General features: G+C 35.9%; 3 protein-coding genes across 6 annotated transcripts; 2 read left to right on the forward strand and 1 right to left on the reverse strand.

Moving 5' to 3' along the window:
• The first annotated feature begins 2,279 nt into the window (after window positions 1-2,279).
• Window positions 2,280-2,855, forward strand: LOC138900607 (uncharacterized). The gene has a single exon (XM_070187712.1). The coding sequence runs from the start codon at window positions 2,280-2,282 to the stop codon at window positions 2,853-2,855; it is 576 nt and encodes a 191-aa protein (XP_070043813.1).
• A 1,032-nt stretch (window positions 2,856-3,887) lies between these two features.
• LOC138900608 (uncharacterized) lies at window positions 3,888-4,463 on the forward strand. Its single transcript, XM_070187713.1, has one exon. The coding sequence runs from the start codon at window positions 3,888-3,890 to the stop codon at window positions 4,461-4,463; it is 576 nt and encodes a 191-aa protein (XP_070043814.1).
• A 7,086-nt stretch (window positions 4,464-11,549) lies between these two features.
• On the reverse strand, window positions 11,550-23,650 carry LOC104107120 (phospholipid-transporting ATPase 1-like). Of its 4 annotated transcripts, none has more exons than XM_009615845.4 (9): window positions 23,392-23,650; window positions 20,995-23,122; window positions 19,031-19,382; window positions 17,951-18,740; window positions 17,711-17,834; window positions 17,259-17,478; window positions 13,977-14,435; window positions 13,562-13,858; window positions 11,550-11,942 (listed from the first exon to the last, which is right to left on the reverse strand). In XM_009615845.4, the coding sequence occupies exons 2-8, from the start codon at window positions 22,817-22,819 to the stop codon at window positions 13,657-13,659; spliced, it is 3,972 nt and encodes a 1,323-aa protein (XP_009614140.1). In that variant the 5' UTR covers window positions 22,820-23,122; window positions 23,392-23,650; the 3' UTR covers window positions 11,550-11,942; window positions 13,562-13,656. The 4 variants fall into 4 exon arrangements, with proteins under 4 accessions (XP_009614140.1, XP_009614138.1, XP_009614139.1 ...); XM_009615843.4 differs by having other exon boundaries at window positions 11,550-11,970; XM_009615844.4 differs by having other exon boundaries at window positions 13,558-13,858.
• Window positions 23,651-24,136: the final 486 nt, after the last annotated feature.

Below are 24,136 nucleotides of genomic sequence, written 5' to 3' on the forward strand. Positions count from 1 at the left end.
TTTTTTTTTTTTCCTTTAAATAATTTTGAGTTCCATTGACTGGTCTAAAAATTACGTGGAAGCTAGCAAGGAAGAAAAATATAGGTAAAGGTGTTCATGGTTTGATTCTGTCGGATTTTCTTTAAAAGAAATTAAAACCAATTAAGTGGGTTATTCAAATATTAAAAACAGATCAAAACAATTAACTCCGTTTTTTATAGGTTCGGTTTATGTCGGTTTTAATCGGTTTTCGATTGTTTCTATTTTTATCCATTTTTTTTTTAATATGAGACATTTGTCAAGCACATATTCCACCGATTATATTCTGACACAACACTATCAAACCAATTATTCTTTAAGTATATTTGCCATTTACTAAGAGCTAATAATAATATATAATTGAACTAAATAGTGATGAGTAATTTAAGGACTCAATTAAAGATAATTTATTTTTAACATGAAATAGATTCTTGGACTTAGCAAAATAAAACTATCATCAAACTATAATGTAAAAAGCAAAGAACTTGATTACTATAATAGCAAAAAACTAGACTACCAACTAAGAGTGCAAACGGTTAAATATCTACTACAAAATTTTAAAAACTATATATATATATATATATATATATATATATATATATATATATATATATATATAAAGTTTTAAATAAGTATTTCTATAGTCGGTTTGATTCGGTTTTTTCGGTTATTTTTTGTTTAAAACTAAAACCAAACCAAATTTGATCAGTTTTTTAAAATTCAAAACCAAAACCAAAACCAAATCAAACCAAAATATTATCAATTTCTTGTGTCAATTTGAGTAGTTTTTGGTTTGTTTCAGGTTTTCGATTTTTCATGAACACCCCTAATTATAGGTGTTAAAACATCTTTCCGTGTCAAATTAAGCTTGTAACATCTTACTACAAGTTCAATGTCAACTAACCGCTTGTTTGGATTGTTGTTATATGTCGTTTCATAAAGTAGCGTATTGTATAGTACTGCATTGTATTGTATTGTTTGATGAATATAACATTTGGACAAATTGTATCGTTTGTCGTCATTTCATGATGTCATGTACCAATAATATCAAGAATAAAATTGTAATATTACTAAGAAAAAATATGATATAAAGTAGAATTATTATATTAAAAAATCAGGTAAAGGATAAGATATAATTATTTAATAATAAGAAAGGGAAAAATGAGAGAAAAAAGCAAGGTAACGATGCCACACCAAACTTGTTGTTCTATAATGTGGCACTTTTCGTCGTTACGTAATGATGGATTTAAACATTTAACGATACGATACAATAAAATTTAAGTAACAATCAAAACAAATATTGTATTTAAAGTAACGATACGATATAATACAATAGGTAACAACCATCCAAACAAGCTGTAAATTAAAAAATATTACACCACTTACCCAAATCCTACAAACAAGAAAAATTTTGAGGAAACATCTATAGTTCAAAAGTCAAAAGAAAACGTCAAAATCAACAGTTAACATCAATTGAAGGGGAACATGAAATGGTAAAATTGTCTCTGTGTGACCTATAGGTCACGGTTCGATCCGTAGAAGTAACAATTAATACTTGTATTAGGGTAGGATGTCCTTGGAGCAACGATAAAGTTGTCTCTCTATGGACTATAAGTCACGGGTTTGAGCCGTGGAAGCAGCCACTAATGCTTGCATTGGGGTAGGTTGTCTACATCACACCCCTTGGGTGCGGCCTTTTCCCGAAAACTTGTGTGAACACAGGATGCTTGATCACTGTGAAGGAGTTAGCTACTTGCCTTGATGTACCATAGTTAGTTGCTGAGTCAACTGAATAAGAAGTTAGTTAAAGTAGCTAATTATGTAGTTAGTGGAAGTTTTGAGTGTACAACTGGTTACCAGTTGTTAACAGCTGTCAGTCAGTTAGGGTAGTTATATACATGTATATATAGTGGCTAGCTTACTCATTTTGTATACAATACAATTCATTCTAAAGATCAGTTTTGAGCTCAGCATGTGCTCATAATTTTCGTCCTTTGTTTTTTCTCTTCTTTTCTTTTCTAGAATTGATAATTCGATGTGTTTTGTCATGGTATCAGAGCCTCCCGCCGATAGGATCTAGGAATTGTTCTTCGCATATAGAAGACGATCGAGAGATTCATCGACATTTCTCGTGATAATTTTGAATCCTAATTCGTAGCTTAAACGAACCCTAGATTTGTTCGTTATTTTCACTTTTGTTCATAATTCTTTAATTTTTCGTCAGAATTACAGTTCTGTATTCTGTATAATTGAAAATTTTAATGGCGATTGATGAGATATCAGATTTGGGGATGTTTGTTCCAGCTCTAGTGGTCATTGACCATAATCATCCTCTGTATCTTCACTCTTTTTATGCTCCTGGTTCATTATCTGTTGGCATTCAGCTCGTAGGTATGGAGAATTACACTTTGTGGGACAGAGCGATGAGAGTTGCACTCCTAGGAAGGAATAAGCTGGATTTTATAGATGACACGATCACTAGGGACACATTTGGGCCAACCTTAGGGCATCAATGGGATAGGTGTAATGCAATAGTTGTTTCATGGCTTACTGGTAATGTGAGTAAAGAATTGTTGAGTGGAATTCTTTTTCGTTCGAATGCATATTTGGTCTGGAAGGAATTGCAGGAACGATTTAATAAGGTGAATGGATCACGTCTGTATTCTCTTCACAAAGAGATCTTCACTTTAACTCAGGGAACATCAGCAGTATCTGTGTATTATTCAAGGTTGAAAGATTTATGGGACGAGTATGATTCAATGATGCCATCTCCTTCATGTGATTGTGAAAAGTCAAAGGATTTTTCAGTGCATCTGCAATATCAATGTTTACTGTAATTTCTGATGGGATTAAATGAAGGATATAGCCAGGCAAAGAGCCAAATCCTCATGAAGTCGAAGGTGATCAATGTGAACCAAGCATATGCTCTAATTATTCAGGATGAGAGTCATAAACTAGTGGCAGGAAGTAATCATGTATCTGCAGAAGCAATGGAGTCAGCGGCTATGTTCACAACTAGAAATAATATGCCAAGGCAGAAAAGAAACTGGAATGTTGAATGTGACTATTGTCATGGAAAAGGGCATACAAGGGATGGTTGTTTTAAACTGATGCATTGTGGTTATTGCAACAAGAAGGGACATCACAAGGAGAACTGCTACAAGTTAATTGGATACCCTCAAGGTTTCAAGCATAAGGCTAGAGCCAATGTTGTTGATGGCAGTCCCCTGCAATCTGAAACAAATGCAAACAATCAAGCCAACAATACTGCTCCAATGATCACACACGAACAATACAAATGTTGCTTAACATACTCAATAAATCTTCCACATCTGAGACAAGTGCACTCATAGTTAGCTACTTGCCTTGATGTACCATAGTTAGTTGCTGAGTCAACTGAATAAAAAGTTAGTTAAAGTAGCTAATTATGTAGTTAGTGGAAGTTTTGAGTGTACAACTGGTTACCAGTTGTTAACAGCTGTCAGTCAGTTAGGGTAGTTATATACATGTATATATAGTGGCTAGCTTACTCATTTTGTATACAATATAATTCATTCTAAAGATCAGTTTTGAGCTCAGCATGTGCTCACAATTTTCGTCCTTTGTTTTTTCTCTTCTTTTCTTTTCTAGAATTGATAATTCGATGTGTTTTGTCATGGTATCAGAGCCTCCCGCCGATAGGATCTAGGAATTGTTCTTCGCATATTGAAGACGATCGAGAGATTCATCGACATTTCTCGTGATAATTTTGAATCCTAATTCGTAGCTTAAACGAACCCTAGATTTGTTCGTTATTTTCACTTTTGTTCATAATTCTTTAATTTTTCGTCAGAATTACAGTTCTGTATTCTGTATAATTGAAAATTTTAATGGCGATTGATGAGATATCAGATTTGGGGATGTTTGTTCCAGCTCTAGTGGTCATTGACCATAATCATCCTCTGTATCTTCACTCTTTTTATGCTCCTGGTTCATTATCTGTTGGCATTCAGCTCGTAGGTATGGAGAATTACACTTTGTGGGACAGAGCGATGAGAGTTGCACTCCTAGGAAGGAATAAGCTGGATTTTATAGATGACACGATCACTAGGGACACATTTGGGCCAACCTTAGGGCATCAATGGGATAGGTGTAATGCAATAGTTGTTTCATGGCTTACTGGTAATGTGAGTAAAGAATTGTTGAGTGGAATTCTTTTTCGTTCGAATGCATATTTGGTCTGGAAGGAATTGCAGGAACGATTTAATAAGGTGAATGGATCACGTCTGTATTCTCTTCACAAAGAGATCTTCACTTTAACTCAGGGAACATCAGCAGTATCTGTGTATTATTCAAGGTTGAAAGATTTATGGGACGAGTATGATTCAATGATGCCACCTCCTTCATGTGATTGTGAAAAGGCAAAGGATTTTTCAGTGCATCTGCAATATCAATGTTTACTGTAATTTCTGATGGGATTAAATGAAGGATATAGCCAGGCAAAGAGCCAAATCCTCATGAAGTTGAAGGTGATCAATGTGAACCAAGCATATGCTCTAATTGTTCAGGATGAGAGTCATAAACTAGTGGCAGGAAGTAATCATGTATCTGCAGAAGCAATGGAGTCAGCGGCTATGTTCACAACTAGAAATAATATGCCAAGGCAGAAAAGAAACTGGAATGTTGAATGTGACTATTGTCATGGAAAAGGGCATACAAGGGATGGTTGTTTTAAACTGATGCATTGTGGTTATTGCAACAAGAAGGGACATCACAAGGAGAACTGCTACAAGTTAATTGGATACCCTCAAGGTTTCAAGCATAAGGCTAGAGCCAATGTTGTTGATGGCAGTCCCCTGGAATCTGAAACAAATGCAAACAATCAAGCCAATAATACTGCTCCAATGATCACACACGAACAATACAAATGTTGCTTAACATACTCAATAAATCTTCCACATCTGAGACAAGTGCACTCATGGTAGGTAAGTGCTTCTTATTATTGAATGATGGTAAAGTAGGCGGTGCTGGGAATGTACAAATGCCCACAGGAGACTCTGCTAAGGTCACAAAAGTAGGATACAGTCCTTTAACAGGAGGTGATGTCCTCAAGGATGTACTTTGTGTGCCAATCTTTAAGTTTAATCTCTTGCCAATGTCCAAACTGACCAAGGAATTAAATTGTTATGCAATGTTCTTTCCTGAACATTTTTTGTTTCAGGACCTTTGCACTGGGAGAGTGAAGGCAACTGGTAGTGAAAAAGAGGGTCTGTATGTGCTGAGGACACATTGTAAAGAAGCTGGATTGAATGGAATAAAATCTATAGCAGTAGAACAAATGACGGAACCTGAAGTTTGGCATAGAAGATTAGGCCATGTGCCTATGGCAGTTATTAGAAGAATTTTTGCATTTAGGAATAAAGAAGCCTTTCATTTACATCATTGTGATATATGTCCTTTATCTAGATAAATAAGGTTGCCTTTTCTAGTTAGCACTAGTATAGCAGAAGCACCTTTTCATTTGATACACATGGATGTGTGGGGTCCTTATAAGGCCACAACTTACAATGGAATGAACTATTTTTTTACTCTAGTTGATGATCATACTAGATGGACATGGTTGTTTCTAATGAGGGTGAAGTCAGACGTTTCTGAAATTCTTAAAACCTTCATTGCAATAATATTTAATCAATTTGAAAAAATGATTAAAGTTTACAGATTAGATAATGGATCTAAGTTTTTTAACACGACTTGCAATGAGTTGTTCACACATCATGGGATCTTGCATCAAAGCTCCTGCCCATACACTCCTCAACAAAATAGAGTGGTTGAGAGGAAGCATAGACATGTTCTAGAAACAACAAAGGCAATCAGATTTTAAGCTAATTTGCCAATTCATTTTTGGGGATCATGTGTTGAAGTAGCAGCATACATAATAAACAGAATTCCATCTACTGTCCTTAAGGGAAAATCACCTTTTGAAATGCTATACAATAGACCACCATCTTTGTCTCATATGAGAGTTATAGGATGTCTTTGTTATGCAACTACACTGCCAAAGTAGGATAAATTTGGTGCAAGAGTAATAAAATCAGTTTTGCTAGGATATGGTGTCTATAATAAAGGATATAAGCTTTATGATTTATCTATAAAAAAAATATGTTTTATCAGTAGAGATGTTGTGTTCCATGAAAGTATATTTCCTTTTCAGATTTGTCGAACAACTTGAAATGATCCAGTCACAAATATAACAAAATTGCAGAGATTTTATATGGTGGATGATCCAGATATTGCAGGTAGAAGCATTTTACCTGCTCAACACACTGAAGCCATCATGCCACCACATAATCAAATGCCACAGGAAGACCACAATACTTCAGCACAGCTTCATCAGGAGAATGTTGAGATTTCTGAGCCTCATAGAGATACAGCAGATAAGGTTGATCACATGGAAGAAGTTGAAGAATCACAGGTAACAGGTTTGACTGAAAGAAAGTCCTCCAGAACAACTAAGCCCTCAATATGGCTTAAGGATTATCTGAGGAAAGAGAAGAAATCAGGAGCACATACATGCTTATATCCTATTTCAGATGTCATTAGCTATGACTGTTTATCCCCTAAGTATCAAAGTTTCATCACCAAATTTTTTGCAGCCAATGAGCCTAAGTCTTATGCAGAGGCATCTAAGGATCCCATATGGATAGAGGCAATGCAAACAGAGATCCAAGCATTGCAAGACAACAAGACATGGACTGTGGTTCCTTTACCAAAAGGTAAGAAAGTTATTGGTTGTCGATGGGTTTATAAGATAAAGTACAAATCTACAGGAGAAGTGGAGAGGTTTATGGCAAGATTAGTTGCAAAGGGCTATAATCAGAGAGAGGGACTACACTATCAATAAACATTTTTCCTAGTTGTTAAAATGGTGACAATAAGAACTGTGCTTTCCTTTGCAGCTATGCATAAATGGAACATTCACCAAATGGATGTTTATAACATTTTTTTGCAGGGTGATTTAACTGAGGAAATGTATATGGAATTACCACTGGGCTTCTCTTATGCAGGAGATCAACAAGTTTGTCGACTACTTAAATCACTGTATGGGCTTAAACAAGCCTCTAGGCAATGGAACATCAAGCTCACATCTGCTTTAACAGCTTCTGGTTTTGTTCAAAGCCACTTGGATTACTCCCTATTCACCAGAAAAGTCAAGGAAAATAGTGGTAGTCTTGATTTTTGTCGATGACTTGCTAATCACAGGAGACGATGCTGATTTGATTCACCAGACTAAAGCATACTTACAACATATTTTCAAAATCAAGGACTTAGGTAAACTGAAATTTTTCTTAGGCATTGAATTTGCAAGGAGTAAGGAAGGAATTCTAATACACCAAAGGAAGTATGCCTTAGAACTCATTTCAGATATGGGGTTGTCCGGATCCAAACCAGCTAAGGTACCTTTAGAAGTCAATCAGAATCTTACAACACGTGAGTTTGATACTCAGTTTGGCATTGGTGATGATAAAGTTCTTGATGATCCTGGTGAATACCAAAGGTTGATTGGGAGACTTCTTTATTTGAATATGACTAGGACAGACATTGCTTTTGTAGTGAAATGTCTTAGCCAGTTAATGCATTGCCCCAAAGTGTTCCACATGGAGGCAACCATCAGGGTGGTCAAGTATGTGAAACAGTCACCTGGCCTTGGAGTTTTGCTATCTGCAGAGGCTTCTTCTCAGCTCACAGCCTTTTGTGATACTGATTGGGGTACTTGTCCAAATACCAGGAGGTCAATCACTGGATACTTAATCAAATTTGGTAATTCTATCATTTCATGGAAGCCCAAGAAACAAACAACCATATCAATAAGTTCAGCAGAAGCTGAATATCGCAGCTTGGCTTCGATAGTAGCTGAAGTTGTTGGGTGGCTTGTTTATTTGAGGAATTGGGAGTGCACATCCACACACACCTATATCCATGTTTTGTGACAGTAAATCTGTCATCCAGATAGCTGTTAATCCAGTGTTTCATGAACGCACCAAACATATTGATATCGGTTGTCATTTCATTAGAGAAAAGGTACAAATTGGCCTAGTTCAACTTTTCCATGTTCTTCATCAGACCAACCAGATGATATTTTCACCTAGGGGCTAGGCATCACACAACACAATTACCAATTATCCAAGCTAGGCATGAAGAATATCTTCATAGCGCCTAGCTTGTTATTCCATGTGAAGGAGTTAGCTACTTGCCTTGATGTACCATAGTTAGTTGTTGAGTCAGCTGAATAGGAAGTTAGTTAAAGTAGTTAATTATGTAATTCGTGGAAGTTTTGAGTGTACAGCTGGTTACCAGCTGTCAACAGCTGTCAGTCAGTTAGGGTACTTATATACATGTATATATAGTGGCTAGCTTACTCATTTTGTATACAATACAATTCATTCTAAAGATCAGTTTTGAGCTCAGCATGTGCTCACAATTTTCATCCTCTATTTTTTCTCTTCTTCTGTGTTTCTAGAATTGATAATTCGATGTGTTTTGTCTCTTAGTTGATTTGTGCCTAGAGGTCGTTTCTTGATCACCTCTCTTAGCTGGTTTGTGAATTTCTGGCCACAATTCAACTCTTTGCTTAACTTTTCCATATCAACTGATGAGTTTTCCATCCATAGGGACTCCATATTAATTATGTATGATATTAATACTTGTAGCAACTAGGGGTGTTCATAAAAACACGAAAAATCGAATCCGATATTTTTTTGGTTTGGTTTGGTTTTGGTTTTGAATTTTAAAAATCGATTGAATTTGATTTGGTTTTAATTTCAATAAAAAAAAATAAAAGAAAAAATTAGAACCAACCGACTATAGAAGTAACTATTTAAAATTTATTATTAATAATCTAGTTCTTTGCCTTCCCTGGACCATACGTAAATGCGGGATGTTTTGTGCGTCGGGCTGCCCTTCTTTTTTGCCTTTACGTTCTAGTTAGATTGGTAGTTTTCTTTTGTTAAATACAAGAATCTATTTCATGTTAAAAATAATATATTTTTAATTGAGTCCTTAAATTATTCATCACTATTTAATATAATTATTATCAATATATCTTAGTAAATGATAGATTTCTCAAATGAGCAATTGGTTTGATAGTGTTACATTGAAAATGTAGTCGCCGGAATATGTGTTTGATAGTGTATGTCTCAGATTTAAGAAAAAATCGACAAATAACCGGAAAACCCGAAAAATCGATAAAACCGACATAAACTGACATCAACCGAATCGATAAAGACCGACTTAATTGGTTTGGTTTGGTTCCAATATTTGAATATCATTTATGTTTTCTGGGTTCACCAATTTCAGTTGTGATGCAAACGTTAAATTCATTTAATTTTCTGTATTTTATAAAACTAAGTTCTCATTTTTTTTAATTCTACATCCTCACTTGTCTAATTTTTTTAAAAACGATGTTCATTAATTATATATATATGGATTTAAAAAAAATGAGTTAAGTCGAACTATAAAACTCATTTTTAATCTGCCAATTGCTCTATTACTCGTGAGGTTGGGCCGCCCCTGCTTAGGAGTTAGGGTCGGTTGGTTGGGAAACAAGTTATCACATGATTAATTATCTCGAGATTAGTTATCCTACCCTCTCATGGGGATAAAAAAAATATTACAAATAGTTATACCATAATTTTATCTCAATCAAATATGGGATAAACTCATCTCAAATTCAATTTCGGGATTAATCATCCCTTAACTCTCGCACCAAACGAGACCGTAGTAGCAACTATAGCAAGAAGTCATGGACTGTGAGACAGTGGACTTATTTATATGGAAAAGAAGAAAAGGCTAGGGGTTCGGAAAAATTAAAAAGCTTTCAAAGGATAAATTCTTTCTCACATTAGGAAAATGAAAGCCCATACGCACAAAAATATCGAGTAAATCTGATTTCCTGCAATGAGTGTACATTAAGAAAATGTAACAAACACACAGCTACTGACGTTTGTAATATGTTGTCACCTTAATATCGTCATCCATGTGCCACCTGGCAAGTATTAAATGGTAGTTGCATTGCTGTTTAACTATAGATTAATTGGTAATGGTTTAGTCAAAAGTTGTGGGGTTGGGGATATCTTAATCCTTGCGAGTTTTTCTTTTATTTTTTTATTACATCAGTAGAAAGGGATGTGAAAAGGTAAAGAAAATGTTACGCTATTGATGGGAATTAAATGCTCCACATTTAATCGTAAAAGAAAACTCACCAAGTGAGCTCCCTCTCAACCTCTCTTTTATGTGGTTTTAGTGATTAGAAAGAAACAATCATAATAGAATCAAAAAATAATATATATTTTTTAAAAGAAAAAGAAGAAATTATTTGATAACTTCAAGAATTGATTAGCTACACAGTTTCTAATTGAAACGAAAAACTGTTAGAAGTGGATCTTACATACATTTGCTTACGTCTCAGTCAATTTATAACTGGCCACATCTAGCTAATGTCATTTTTACGTCAAGAAAACTAAATAAAGACGATATAATAAAAAGGATCCAACTCATCTAGACTTAGAGAGTGTTTGGAATGGCATTTAACCCGGTCAAATCAGTTTTTAAGCTCTTTTTAGCTTTTTTCAATGTTTGTCAAAGTTAAAAAATACTTAAAATAAATTTAAAAGCGCTTAAAACAAGCCAAAAGTAATAAGTTGACAACCTCAACTTAATACTTTTTGGCTTAAAAGTTATTTCTGTTTAAAACCCACTTTTTTTTAAGTCAATCCAACATCATGTGGTTGTCTATCCTCCATGTTCACACATGCAAACTAATGCCAAATGCTGATTTCTCTGCGAGAATTTTGCGATAAAACACTTTATTCGCACGCAGTGTTTAAATTACACTATACTATTACTATGATTAAGCCATAAGTTAAAGCAAAAATATGTTTTAATTACTTTTATGATTTAGTGATAACAGTATATATAAATACATGTATCATGTACTTATGGATTAATGTAAACACAAAGTGCGGATAAGTTTACAGTTTAATGCTATTAGTAAGAGTCTTTCTTCCTCAATCTAGTTTTTTCTATCTTCCTCATTATGACAGCGGATAGAGAGTATAAACATGAAGCATTGATATATACGTAGAAAACCACTAAATTTCGACAAATATAAGATTCTAAACCTTAAATTTCGGAAAAGTAAAGGATTTAATGCTAAGAACATGAAGGTGGGAACCCATCAAATTTAAATATTAGATCTGCCTCTAGTGACTATTACCATTTCTGAATAGAACCTGACATTGAGGTGCTGGAGAAAGACCTAAGTATTTACAAATAGTTGGAAAGGAGAAGGAGAAACAAATTATTAAGCTGAAGAAGAAATTGGTGAAAGGCTGACGCATAGACAAAAGGAACAGCACCTTATCATTATGCAGGCATATTTTAATCAAAGAATTTGATATGCTTGCATAATGATCAAGAAGAACAAAATATAGTCCAAAAAAAGCCCCATGTTAAATCCAAAAATGTACATAACTTAAAGTATGCAGATGCACAGATTTTCAGATTAAATATGTTCATGAGTAATTTCTTTTTCCTTTAATTTGTTACAAGGGTAATGATAAGAAACCTCAATCTTTACAGGTAAACTATGATACACTTGTATTACTCTCCTTGTCATTTCTTTTCTGTTTCTTTATACCGGAATCACTGGAGTTATGCTGAATATCTAACAAGCAGACTATCATTTTTCACTTCTTGGACACAGCCCAATGGTTATTAACAACAAATTACAAAAACCATCCCAAAACCTTCATTTGTCCCCCCGGCCCCTCGACCAAATCCTCTTCTGCTTTTCTCCAACTGTCTGACACACTTAGCTTTGAGTTAACCTAGCTCCCCTTTCTTTTTACATTGTCACTTCATTTCTTTCAGATTGTCACCAATTTCACCTGCTGACATTGAGTTGGGGTAGCTCATCTGAAGCATTTTTAAGATATCATAAGCACGTTCCACTCAGTATTACAAAATTTTGAAATAAGTTCTTCCATGGAGATAAACCTTTGCATAGCAAGTGTAAGATATCATGTATGAAGCAACCAAAGAATTCTCAGAACTTCACGCAGGCTACAGCTATAGCTAAAAAGTGACACATACCAAAAATAGCACAAATGCATTGAACACAAAAATATTCTACAGCACATATCACAACCAACATGATGGATTTTGGTTCACTTTTGACTGATGGCATTGTTGCAGTTGTTGCTGTTAAGAAAATGGAACTTGCGCCTAACCTCGAAATCTAACTCATGAGATGAGGATTATCCAAGACTTTTTTTTTTTTTTGATAAGGTAAAGATTTTATTGATAAAAGTACCAAGATGGAACATAAAATTACACCTAAATCAGACAACACCTATAACAGCATACTTCCAGTTACAAATTGCTTAGCACATCCAAAAACTCCATATATTGATCTAGACTTTCAACTAAACATTTCAACTAGACATTCCTTATTGTCCAAGACTATAAGGAGGCAACATCTCATTCTCTCAACCAATGTGGGATACTAAAGTTAACACCCCTCCCCCGGGCATGCTCAAAGCTAGACATCTAGAGCATGGACAACAATAACATGGGGGGACAAACCAATAATTGGGATGGGTCCCGATTGATACTATGTTAAGAAAATGAAACTGGCACACAACTGAACTCTAATAGCGAGCTCTGAGATAAGGATTATCCAAGACTATACAAGGAGACAACAACCCATTCTCTCAATCAATAAGGACATTTAATACCCTCCACTGGCACAACCACTTCTAAACATCTAGTGCATAACATGGGGCTAACATGGGATAAACCAAGAATTGGAATGGGTCTGGATCTAATACTATGTTAAGAAAATGCAACTTGGACCTAACTCATCCCAAAAGTTAGCTTCATGAGGTGAGGATTGCCCACGACCATATAAGGACACAACAGCTCATTCCCTCAACCAATGTGGGACAATTAACAGTTGATGTCCCAGATTGCATGCTCTGTTCACTCTCCTCAGCCTCTCCCCCTCCCCCCAAAAGCACAAACAGACAAAAGCAAAACCTGTGACACATAAATTTTGCAGCCGTACAAAATTGAAGTTAGCACCAACTTCTTCAGCCCAATAGGTTTTTAACACTACTGTCTCACTTCTCTGGTTTCATATAAGATATATTTTGAGAAGGGTAGCATGTTAATGCCAGGAATCAGAAAGATGGCATTTGTAATTTTTAGCATTACTTTGAAGATACTTTTGGTTAACAAAAATTTAACACTATGGGAAAGGATGCTCAACTTCTTTATAACTGTTATTTTCACTCTAAAATTATCTGCATTAACTAGATGACAGTGAATATGGGAAGCTATACGAAACATTAGAGAAAAAATTCCTAATGAAGGTAGAGTTATCATTTACTTCCAACTCAAACAAAAAGGGAAGCTATAGGAAACAAAACGAGATCATACGCACTATACAAAAAGATAGACAGAAAAAAAAACTCTAGAAATGTCAGGAGAAAAATTACTTACCTACCTACTTCTAATCCTGCATGCCATGGGAAGCCAAATACAAGGTAACTCAAGGAAGCTACACCAAATTGGGGTGATTGACAACATAAACAGGAGACACTAGCTTTTATCATGATCTGGCTTAGACATAAAATAGCTGTGGCTTTTCCTCAGGATCTCTGCTTCTCTAGCTATCTGGGTGTCCGAAGGACAGAAAGTTTGATTTATAACCTTGACAATAAAGCGAGGAAGCAAAGCCAAAACTATAATAAGCAAAATTGAGAGCCAGTAAGTAGGTGATTTTGCCAATTGAAAGATTGTACTGCAAAAAGACAAAAAAGTAAGTTAGTACCATGCCATAGACCTCCAACAACAACAACAACAACCCAGTAAAATCCCACAAGTGGGGACACTATAGGAATTCACATGGAAATACTAACTTATAATTGGGAAAGACAGGTATCGAGTCCAGCACCACCAAGCAGCCATACGTGATAACAATTGACCCCCATATTGCCATGTGAGTAAATATTATCCATCGCTGCACATCCATTGCCAAGTGCATGTTCACAAGGATCGCAACAGCAATCGTCCACAAGCTACCCATACTCCATATGTCAATATCGCTCTGATCATAGATGAATAATGGTACATAAAAGAGAACAAGACTCTGCCACACTGTATCAATCATTGTGACCCAGAAGAGTTTCATGTTGTAACTCTCGTGTCTATAGCCAGCAGCATAGAGTTTTGGATACTTCAGTAGTGTCTTATGACTTAAGTCCTTGTCCAGAATACCAACGACTAAAGTAGGTATGGAAGTATAGATGAGAGAATAAAATACACTACTCCAATCTGTCAACGCAGATGTTGTAGAAAAAGCGGAGTACAATATGTACCTAAAAATACCAAGTATAAGAATAAGGTCAGATGACAAACTCATGATAATTTTAGTATTGTATCACCAAACATGAGAATTTAACAACAATTCAAAGAAGAGGTGACTCCAATGCATGAAAACATTATGGATTTGATAAATCAACAGGTTTTCAGCATGTAAGAAAAAAATCTTAAGAAGGCATCCTCAGCCTAGCAAGAAACTGTCAGAAAGCACAACTTATAAAGGGAAGAACCCATTCTCTCCATCGCAGTTTGCAGAGTTCCTTTTCTTAGTACTAAAATTTATTGATGATACCAAAGAACAGGGTATACAGAGATGGGTAGGTAAATCTCTCTTACTTGATTTTTCAGTCTTACTAAACATAAGGGGATGGATAATTCTTCACCTAAAGAAGAAAAACTAGTAAGTCTTCCTTCCCCATACTTTAACCAAGTATAGTTAAGAGTATCAGTTTCATTTCCATTGACCTAGAAATGCATATCAACGTCAATGCCACCCAGTATGACCCCCTCACATTAACCATCTGGAGATCAGCCCCAATGTTCTTGAGAAGCATGACAACAAAGAAGAAGCAGATAATTCAATATGCTTTCCACTCTCCTCACACATGAACTGCAAACTCACCTAAAATTCCCTTCCCTTTCTTAGGTCAAGAGACACTACTGTCAGAGAAAAGCCTCTTTTCTTGGATTGATGCCGCATTGTACGGTGATTCAGGCCAGCCCTTCTAAGCATCAAGCTATAGAATGAAAATCCGCCAGCATCAACTCCATAACCGCTTTCCACAGTGATATATTGAACATCAATAATCTTCTTATTCCTAGTTCCCTAATTTACAGGGACTTTTTATCTTCTTTCAATCTACTAAATGACACTTTCTCTCCCCCTCCTTTGCTTCACATAAGAAACCCTCATCATTTCTTATAAAAGAACAAGGTCCCCTACATGCAAAATAGGGACAAGTAATAGTATGCATGTATAGTAGATAATGTAGGCGTAAGTTATGTAATCCCCCCCCCCCCCCCAAAGATAATGCCTCTTCCATCAACTCAACATTTATCCGAACATGTCGATTACCAGCTGCTCTGTCTTTACCTTTAAGTTTTTTTTCCTGAGCAGCCCCAAGTACGTTATCAGTAATGTTGTCACCAACATCCATAAAACCGTGCCAGAATATGAATAATTTTTACCTTCACCACTGGTACCATCAACAATTTCCGTATGTTCTGACACGTACTCCATAGCATCGAACATACCAACAGACATTATTACCCCACTAGTTTCCTTTCATTCTTTGAATTTCAGCATTTTAATTTTCTGCTCAAATGTCCGTTAAAGTTGACCACCATTAGTAGAAGAACTTGGCTTTAGCTTATCAACGCATTGTCAATGTGTCCCGAATCCTTTCAAGGTAAATATGGATTCCATAGAGGATACCAAGACTAGCTAAGATCTCGATGAAAGCACCATGACCAACCTCACCCCCAAAAGGAAATTGAATGCTACAATAAAGAGCATCGCATCATTGATAACTTTTCAGTGACGAATGAAGCAGCAATCGATAGTCAACACAAATATTAACTACCATTATCAACCAGCAGACCTCAAAACCCTTATTAAACAAGACACAACATTCAGCCATGACCCACTAAATAGCATCAGCAGACAAGCAGCAATTGATCTAACTTATAGCATCCTTAAGCACTTACTTGATCAAAAGAAAAAGTACTCCCTCCATTTCAATTTATGTGACGTACTTTGACTTGGCACGGAGTTCTAAAAAAAAAAGACTTTTGAAACTTGTGGTCTTTAAAGCTTAAAAGGTAAAAGTTTTGTGGGACCATAACATTTGTGTGGCTATAAAAGCTTCTCATTAAAGGTAAATGAAAAATTTTAAATTAAATTGTTTCCAAATATAGAAATGTTTTTGAACAGACTAATAAGGAAGTGTGTCACATAAACTGAAACGGAGGGAGTGACAATAACATCCTTAAACACTTCCTTTGGTTCAGTATCTCTGCCACCAAAAGTCAAGCTTACAACCACCCCCTCTCAAAATTCCCCATTATATTGGAAGCTAAAACACACATGTATAGCAGCAGCATCTTCCAAACCCATCAGACTTCAGAATCTATACATCCTCATATTATTGAAAACAGTCCATCATCCCTCTTCTCAAACACACCGATGGTCTAACCTAGGGACGCTGTTTTTTGATTGGTAAATTTAATTTATTGATATTCAGCAAGTAGTACTTACAAGAGGAAGGCAGGAAGCTACATCACAAATTATGTTATGAACTTAAAAAATCAACCATGGTTTCTCTATCATTTGCAACTGCCATGTTACACCAAAAAAACAATAAAGCTGAACACCTATGTTTAATGCTAATTACACTATTGGCTTATAGCAGACCTAATGTGAGTTTTTTGACATCTCAAATGTTCAAGTGACAAAGCTTATATAGAGATTACAAGGTTCATTGACAAAGAAAATATACAAGGCGTATTAAACAAAAAAGTAGTTTAGATCAGGCATGAGCTTGGACAAAAAAGAAAGAAAATATCAGGCATGAGCTCCTTTCAAGCATGATATACACATTCAACTTGTTTAACAGTTATTTTAATGTTTTCTGAAGGTTCTATACTTTTTGGAACAATGCTTGTATACGGGAGTTTTCCTACATTAATAAAATTATTTATCCTATCAAAAAATGAGCCATTTTACTGTATATTTTCCTTTTCTCTTCAGAGGGACGGCAATGCATTTTTCCCAAATATCATACAAAAGAATGCAGATCCAAAGAGAAAAAAAAGTATACCAGAAAAGCATGAAAACAAAAACAGCATTTCTGTAGAAGTTGTAAAGAACCAAATAACCAACGCGCTGGTAATTCCAATGTCCGTGCACAAGGAGCAATCTTTTCAGAAACCGAAACTGTCCCATAGCAAAATCCGATGCCATCACTGCTTGCCGCCCTTCTTGACCACATATTCCAACACCAACATCCGCCATTTGGATCATTGAAACATCATTAGCCCCTGAGAAAGTTTTTAAAATTAGGTGCAAACAAATCCAGAAAATCATCCCATGAAATGCATCTTGCAAAACACCGATATAACACACACGAATAAACCTTAAAACATGAGTACTTAAAAAATAACCGCAAAACCTTATATGCACAAATCATATAATTGTGTTCCTCCAACAACCAACAAAAATTGACATAAGATTTCCCTTGTGCCGACAAGGCATTAGATATAGCGAACTCACCATCACCTATGGCTAGCGTCATATCATCTGTGCGGCTCTTTATTAGGTCAACAATTCCAGCCTTCTGCAAGGGCGCAACACGACAGCAAATCACAACCCTACATGATGTCGCAAGGTCGAATAGCTGCGGAAGCATGGCATTAACACATTAGGACTCAAGCTACACAGTAAAAGAGAGGCAACATATACCCGCAAAAGTGCATATTACCACAACAAAGCCTTAGAAGATATGCGTCATACCTCAGACTCGAGATCTTTCTCTAATATGTATACAAGACTATTCCCATCAATTATGAGTGCCAAAGATTTACCAGAAACACCTTCCTCTCCTGCATGCTGCTCTGGTAAATTAGATGACTTCATACTAACAGGAACTTCATGATAACCATTTTCTGCATCGCTCTGACATGTTAAGATTTGATTAAAACAACTTGCAGGCTTTACTCCAAATTTGGTCTTAGCATCAAAAAAAAGTCTCTTGCATTCGTTTTCTGAAGTGCCATTAATGATGATCCGCTGCATGTCTGAGGTCAAAAGTTTGCAAGACATACCAATTGAAATTGCTGTTTCTTGCTTATCTCCAGTAAGAACCCAAACCTTTATTCCTGCTTGGCGCAGAGACTCGATTGCTTCTGGTACGCCTTCTTGTAGTTTGTCCTCAATTGCGCTGGCCCCTAGTAGAGTTAAATTGCACTCAATAAGAGCTGCTGTTTGGCGCAATTTTGCTGATCTATCAGTCAAAGATGTGCTAGCATCTTCATACATGCATTGCCACTCTTCCAGTTCTTCTCCCGTGAGATTCCTTGCAGCAACAACCAGGGTCCGCAAACCTTCACATGAGTACTCATTCAAATGGTTAAGAGTGGTATTCTGTATGTCAGCATGGCTTTTGTGGTCTTTCCTTAAAATGCTAAACATTGAAGTATCAGCCCCTTTGACCAAAACTTTTACAGCATTGTTCGGGAATCTAATAACCACAGACATTCTTTTACGCACACTGTCAAACTCATGCAGTCCCAAGACATCCAATCTGCAGCGGCCAATATATCAGTCCACAATTCCCAAGGACAGAGAATGAACTATTGCTTAAAAAAGATTTACCACAACTAATTACAAATTAACACAGAAGAAAGCAAGAAAAGAAAAGGCGAAATTTAAGGAGAAAGAGGAAATTATGCTTTGGATGAAAAAGTTCCAGTGTCATAGATAGAATGCATAACATTTACTAGGCTAATCCACATTATTTAGTCAAGAAGTGCTAAATTGTACTCATGTGCAACTAACACCAAATTAGGAAATTTGAGAGAGACAGCCATCTACCTTAGTTTCTCACCATTGGCATCAATCACAATATGACCAGACGTTCGCTCACAAAGTGTATATCCATACGCAGAAGCAGCAGCAACTAGTGCTTGTTCGTCAGGAGATTCACCTTGATACTCAATGGTGCCAACATTGTCATGCACTTCATCCAGTATAGCACGTGACGATGAGCTATGGCTAAGAATAGGAATTACGGTATTACATGCTGCCAACGTCATAAAGAACTCGTGCGCAGCAACCCTCTCTTCCCCAGCTAGCTCGGTATGTAACAATTCCATAAGTTCAGAATCAGTAGGAATTTCTGACTTGAGCCTCAATCTTCGTCGACTTGAAGGGGCTTCTGTTGGTTCTGCACAAAAGATTACAGGAGTAATTGACTTGTCTGCAAGACGAGCATAGCTAGAGGAATAGAAACCTCAAAAGAAAAGAATCACGTAAAGTAATGATTTGCACTTCAATATTATTTAATCTGCAAAGATATGTATGACCACAATTTTCTATAATATAATGCATATTATTAACTAGCAGTAGTTAAATAAATAAGCATCATAGACCACATAAGACATAGAGGAGAAGAAATGAAGAAAAAGCAGCGTAATAAGAATTCCATAGTGTTTTACACTAACTATCCAAACAATGAGGACAGTAGACAAACCATAAATCTCATTGTCACTGCATTCTGTTGTCTCTGCTACTTTCCTATTCATGATAGAAGCCTTCAGGAGACTCAAGGAGAAGACAGCTAAAGGGGGTTAGATAAAATATTTCAAGGTTGGCAATAAAAGATAAGGACGGCCATTCACCTATTTTTCACAACTCAAATTAATTTAATTAATATCACAGCAAGACGGTGTTAACAAATATATGTACAACTAAACGTCTAAACCACAATGGTCTACAGATTATCCGAATCATATATACACGTGGGCAATCTCTTCACAGCTAAAGAATACATGAAATAGAACTGATACTTTGAGACATCTCTTTCAATTTTCAGGAATGTTAGAATATCAAGAGAATACGTGTCTAGATTTATACATGTCTGGCTTTATATGTCAAGATTCATCGTATTTGAGAAAGCAAAATCTATAGGATACTTTAGGAGATTCTCTATTTAATTAAAAAAAGTTAACTTACCCTATTAGCATAGATATTACTCCCTCCATCCCATTTTATATGGCCTTATTTGACTGGGCAGCACGGAGTTTAAGAAAGAAATACTTTTGAAACTTGTAGTCTAAATAAGCCATAGGCATGTTGTGTGAAATTTTTCTCTTTGGTGTAAAGTGAGAACTTATTGTAGTTTGATGAAAAAAGACAGTCACTGCATGATATCATCTCTAGGTACAAACTCTTTGAAGCCTTTGGACTACACAACAAAATGATAAAATTGTACAAGATTTGTATAGCTTGTGTGATTGCATTTGACAATGAAAGAGCTCTTTCCGCAATATCTAATAAACCCAAATGTAAGGTAAGGACAGGAACTGCATCAAGCAACGCTCAAACCAACTACGTGGCAGATTGGAGTTTTTGAAGCTGAAGTTATAAATTTGTTATTTAGTCATAGACATCTACTTTATAGTTTATACACTCCATAATGTGAGGTCACAATCAAGAAATTCAATAGGCAGCTGAACTTGCAAATAAAATGTTGATACAAACTCGCGATACAGCGCTATCTAGGGATGAACATTAACCATTTGACATTTCTGATGTAGTGAAATCAAAGATTAACTAACATCAACAATGAAAAAAAGACTACATTCTGCATTTCTATCTCTTTCTTTTAGTTTTTAAATAACCTCCTTGTCATGATGCATAATAGGTAAATATACTATTAGTATTCTATATCATTGACTGTATGTAGACTAATAATGCTAATAATGCTAATGATACAGTAATACAGGTTAAAAGAATCAAATTATGTTTTAAAAGTACATTGTGTGTGATAAACATACCTTCAAAATCTGTGTTTAATGATTCACCTGTAGCAGAAAGGGGTCTCCCATAGTTTTTTCCCCACACACTTGCTCTTTTGAATTCCATCTTATTTTCAGTAAGTGTTCCTGTTTTATCAGAAAAAACATAACGTATCTGACCCAAATCCTCATTGATATTCAAGGATCTGCACTGGAACCTTGAATTACTGTTAGTGTCATACATGTGCCTGTCTCCAATCATGAAATACGACTGTCCCAAGCGAACCAACTCCATGGTGATGTAGAGAGATATAGGTATCATTATCTGGAAAACTATGATGGAACTCAAAAAGGAGAAAAAAGTTTCCATAGGAATCCCATAATATCTATACTTTTTACCATTATGTGTCCCATCAAAGTAAATTTTCCGGTAATAAGGCAGGGTATCAAGCTGCTTCTCGTGTTGCTTCAGCCATATACACATTCCGGATGCTACTACCAAGCACATGACGAAAAGGAATACAGACAACCAAAGGGTTTCCCGGTTCATGTAGGTTTCCAACCTGCTTCTTTTAGAAGGAGATGCTGCACTGTTTAGCATAGCCTTGGTCTCTTGCCCAGCATAAACCGCCACTCCTATTGCCCATTCTGTGTTCTTCAGCTGACAACCACGTAAGATAATGTTTGATTGGCTGAGCGGAAACTTATGCCCATTCAACTCCATGTTGGCTGTGAACTCATAGATATTCCTGTTAGGCTGTTCACATCTGATAACTCCTGAAATTGACTCCACTTCACTGACTAATGAAGTTGTTTCTTGCCTAGCATACCTTGTCTTCAAGTTTGATTCACCATCTAGATTCATTGTTTGGATATAAGCAATCCCACTAGGATCACTTGTTCCTAACAACACCATGTCACAAGGAATCGTCTCATCAGCTAGGATCTTCACAACCTCACCAACCTTAATATTCTTCCATCGTTTTAACTGAAACTTGCCAAATTGAAGTACTAGAGTCTCCCGGTTATTCTCATTCCTGTCTGATCTGTGTCGTCGCCAATCCTCATAACCATCTTTTATAGCAGTCACAGAAAGCACAAAAAGAAGAGGAAATAGAGATACAGTTCTCCCGAAAACAGCAAGTGGTGGAAGCTGATTCAGAGCAGCAATAGCTAAAAAGTATAAATAAGCAACCCGGTGGAACTGAATGAAGAGATTTTTTGGCAAGAAACTTATTATTGTATATTTGCTAGTGCGGATCTCATTTCCAGTGAATTCAAACTGATCATTGGTCTTTTTTGGATCATTAACATGGATCAACCTAGCATTATTTCCATGTAACAAGTCATTCTCCAGCTGCATACTTTTCTGAAGAAGCCTCTGGGATTTGCTTAGCTTATCCTGGACACGAGACGAATCCCTGGACTCATCAAAATGTCCTTGAGATGACGGCCGGGTGGATGCTGCTCTAGATGAAGCCACCCTTGAAATATCACTGGATATTTCAAAGGTCGTTTGCTCGTGTGGATGGTCTTCTGTACCACCCCATGACACAAAGCGTTTTCTCTCTCGTGAGGGGCATTTCGACTGTAGCTCAGTTGTCCCCTTTCTAAGTGAAGAAGAATGCAGCCTAGAATTTCCTACACCTGATATATCATCTAGTGGTTGATTACTGTCCACCACCACCTCCTCCTTCAAATCACATAAATTGGTCCCCGGAGACTCATCCAAATCAGCAGAAGCTGATGCATTCTGGGGGAGACATCCCAACGAGCAGATCCCTAACGATGAATTATTATGATGACGAGGACTTGGTGCAGAAGAAAGCTCAGATGGCGACAGCAATGGCTTGCCGGAAGTCATAAATACACCTCCAATGAAATCACATTGGAGAATATCAAACTAAAACCCCGAGATTAATATTAAACCCCTAATTATCCCCAGATGGACTTCCAAAACGCATATTTTTAACCCCTGTTAGCTGAATTACTTACTTTGGTTTGCCATTGAAATGCCCTATAACCATAATACAAATCATCAACAAGGCCTTGTGTTCAATTGTATCCCAATATTGAGGGGTAGTTCTTTCTTAATCCTCAAAACGCCTTTGATTTTGCAGAAGTCAAGGAAATCCACCAAAAAAAAGATGATTTTTCCCCTGTAAATCTGTAATTTAATGAGGAAAAGAAAAACTGTTCAAATTGAATAAACAGTGATTAACTAGATCTCAAAAAGTGACATAATTGCAAATAAAAAGGATCAAATGCATTAAGCAATACGTAAATTTCCCGATAATAAAATCCAAAAGTGAAAATGACAGATCTAGAAATGGAGATCTCTTGAGTTTAGAATCACATATTGACATCTGATCAGCTTAATTTACAGAACGAAAAACAAAATCGAAAAAACTAAAAGGAAAACGCAAAAGTTAGAACCTGTTTTTATAGGAGAGAATAATATGCTGTCTGAAATTGAATTTTTATTGTTTTTGAACAATGGTGATGAAGACGGAGACGGAGATCGACCGGAAAGAGGAGAGAGAAAGTGTGTAGAGAGAGAGAGTGGAGGAGCAGAAATATTGGCTTTTATTTGGTTTTTCTTTTCTTTTCTTTTCTTTTCTTTTCTTAACTCGTCGGTCTCTGCCCTCCTCCCTTTTCCCCCACCGCTGTTACTCTTTATTTTTATTGAGTTTTATCTGTTTTCTAAACTATTGGAAGTTACAATATGCCCAATAGATAAAAGCACAAGCTCGTACTAAATGACGCAATTAGCCTTTGCTTTCTTCACAGTACCTCGTATTTTTTTTACTAGTCCTATGCTACTACTCTATCTCTATAACCATAATTTTCAAAAAACACATAAATATTATATTGAAATTATACTTGAGTTAAATAATGAAGGGTAAAGGAAAAAGTATAAGTTCCAACTCCCAACTCAAAAAAAGGAAGAAAATATGCCTATAGAAGTCCTTAATCATCTTAGTTGATATATTAACTTAAAATTTACTCTAATTTTATAATTTTATTATTTATATTTTACTGTTATCACGCCTTTTTTTTAGTCTTTGGACATGCATTTTAGACGTGTCCCCATATCAATGAGTACACATTTTTAAAAATTACATAATATTAGTATTATATAATTTGTTTGAGTAATAAATAAAAATTAAAGGAAAAGTGA

Source organism: Nicotiana tomentosiformis, chromosome 10, assembly GCF_000390325.3.
Source record: "Nicotiana tomentosiformis chromosome 10, ASM39032v3, whole genome shotgun sequence".
NCBI lineage: Eukaryota > Viridiplantae > Streptophyta > Magnoliopsida > Solanales > Solanaceae > Nicotiana > Nicotiana tomentosiformis.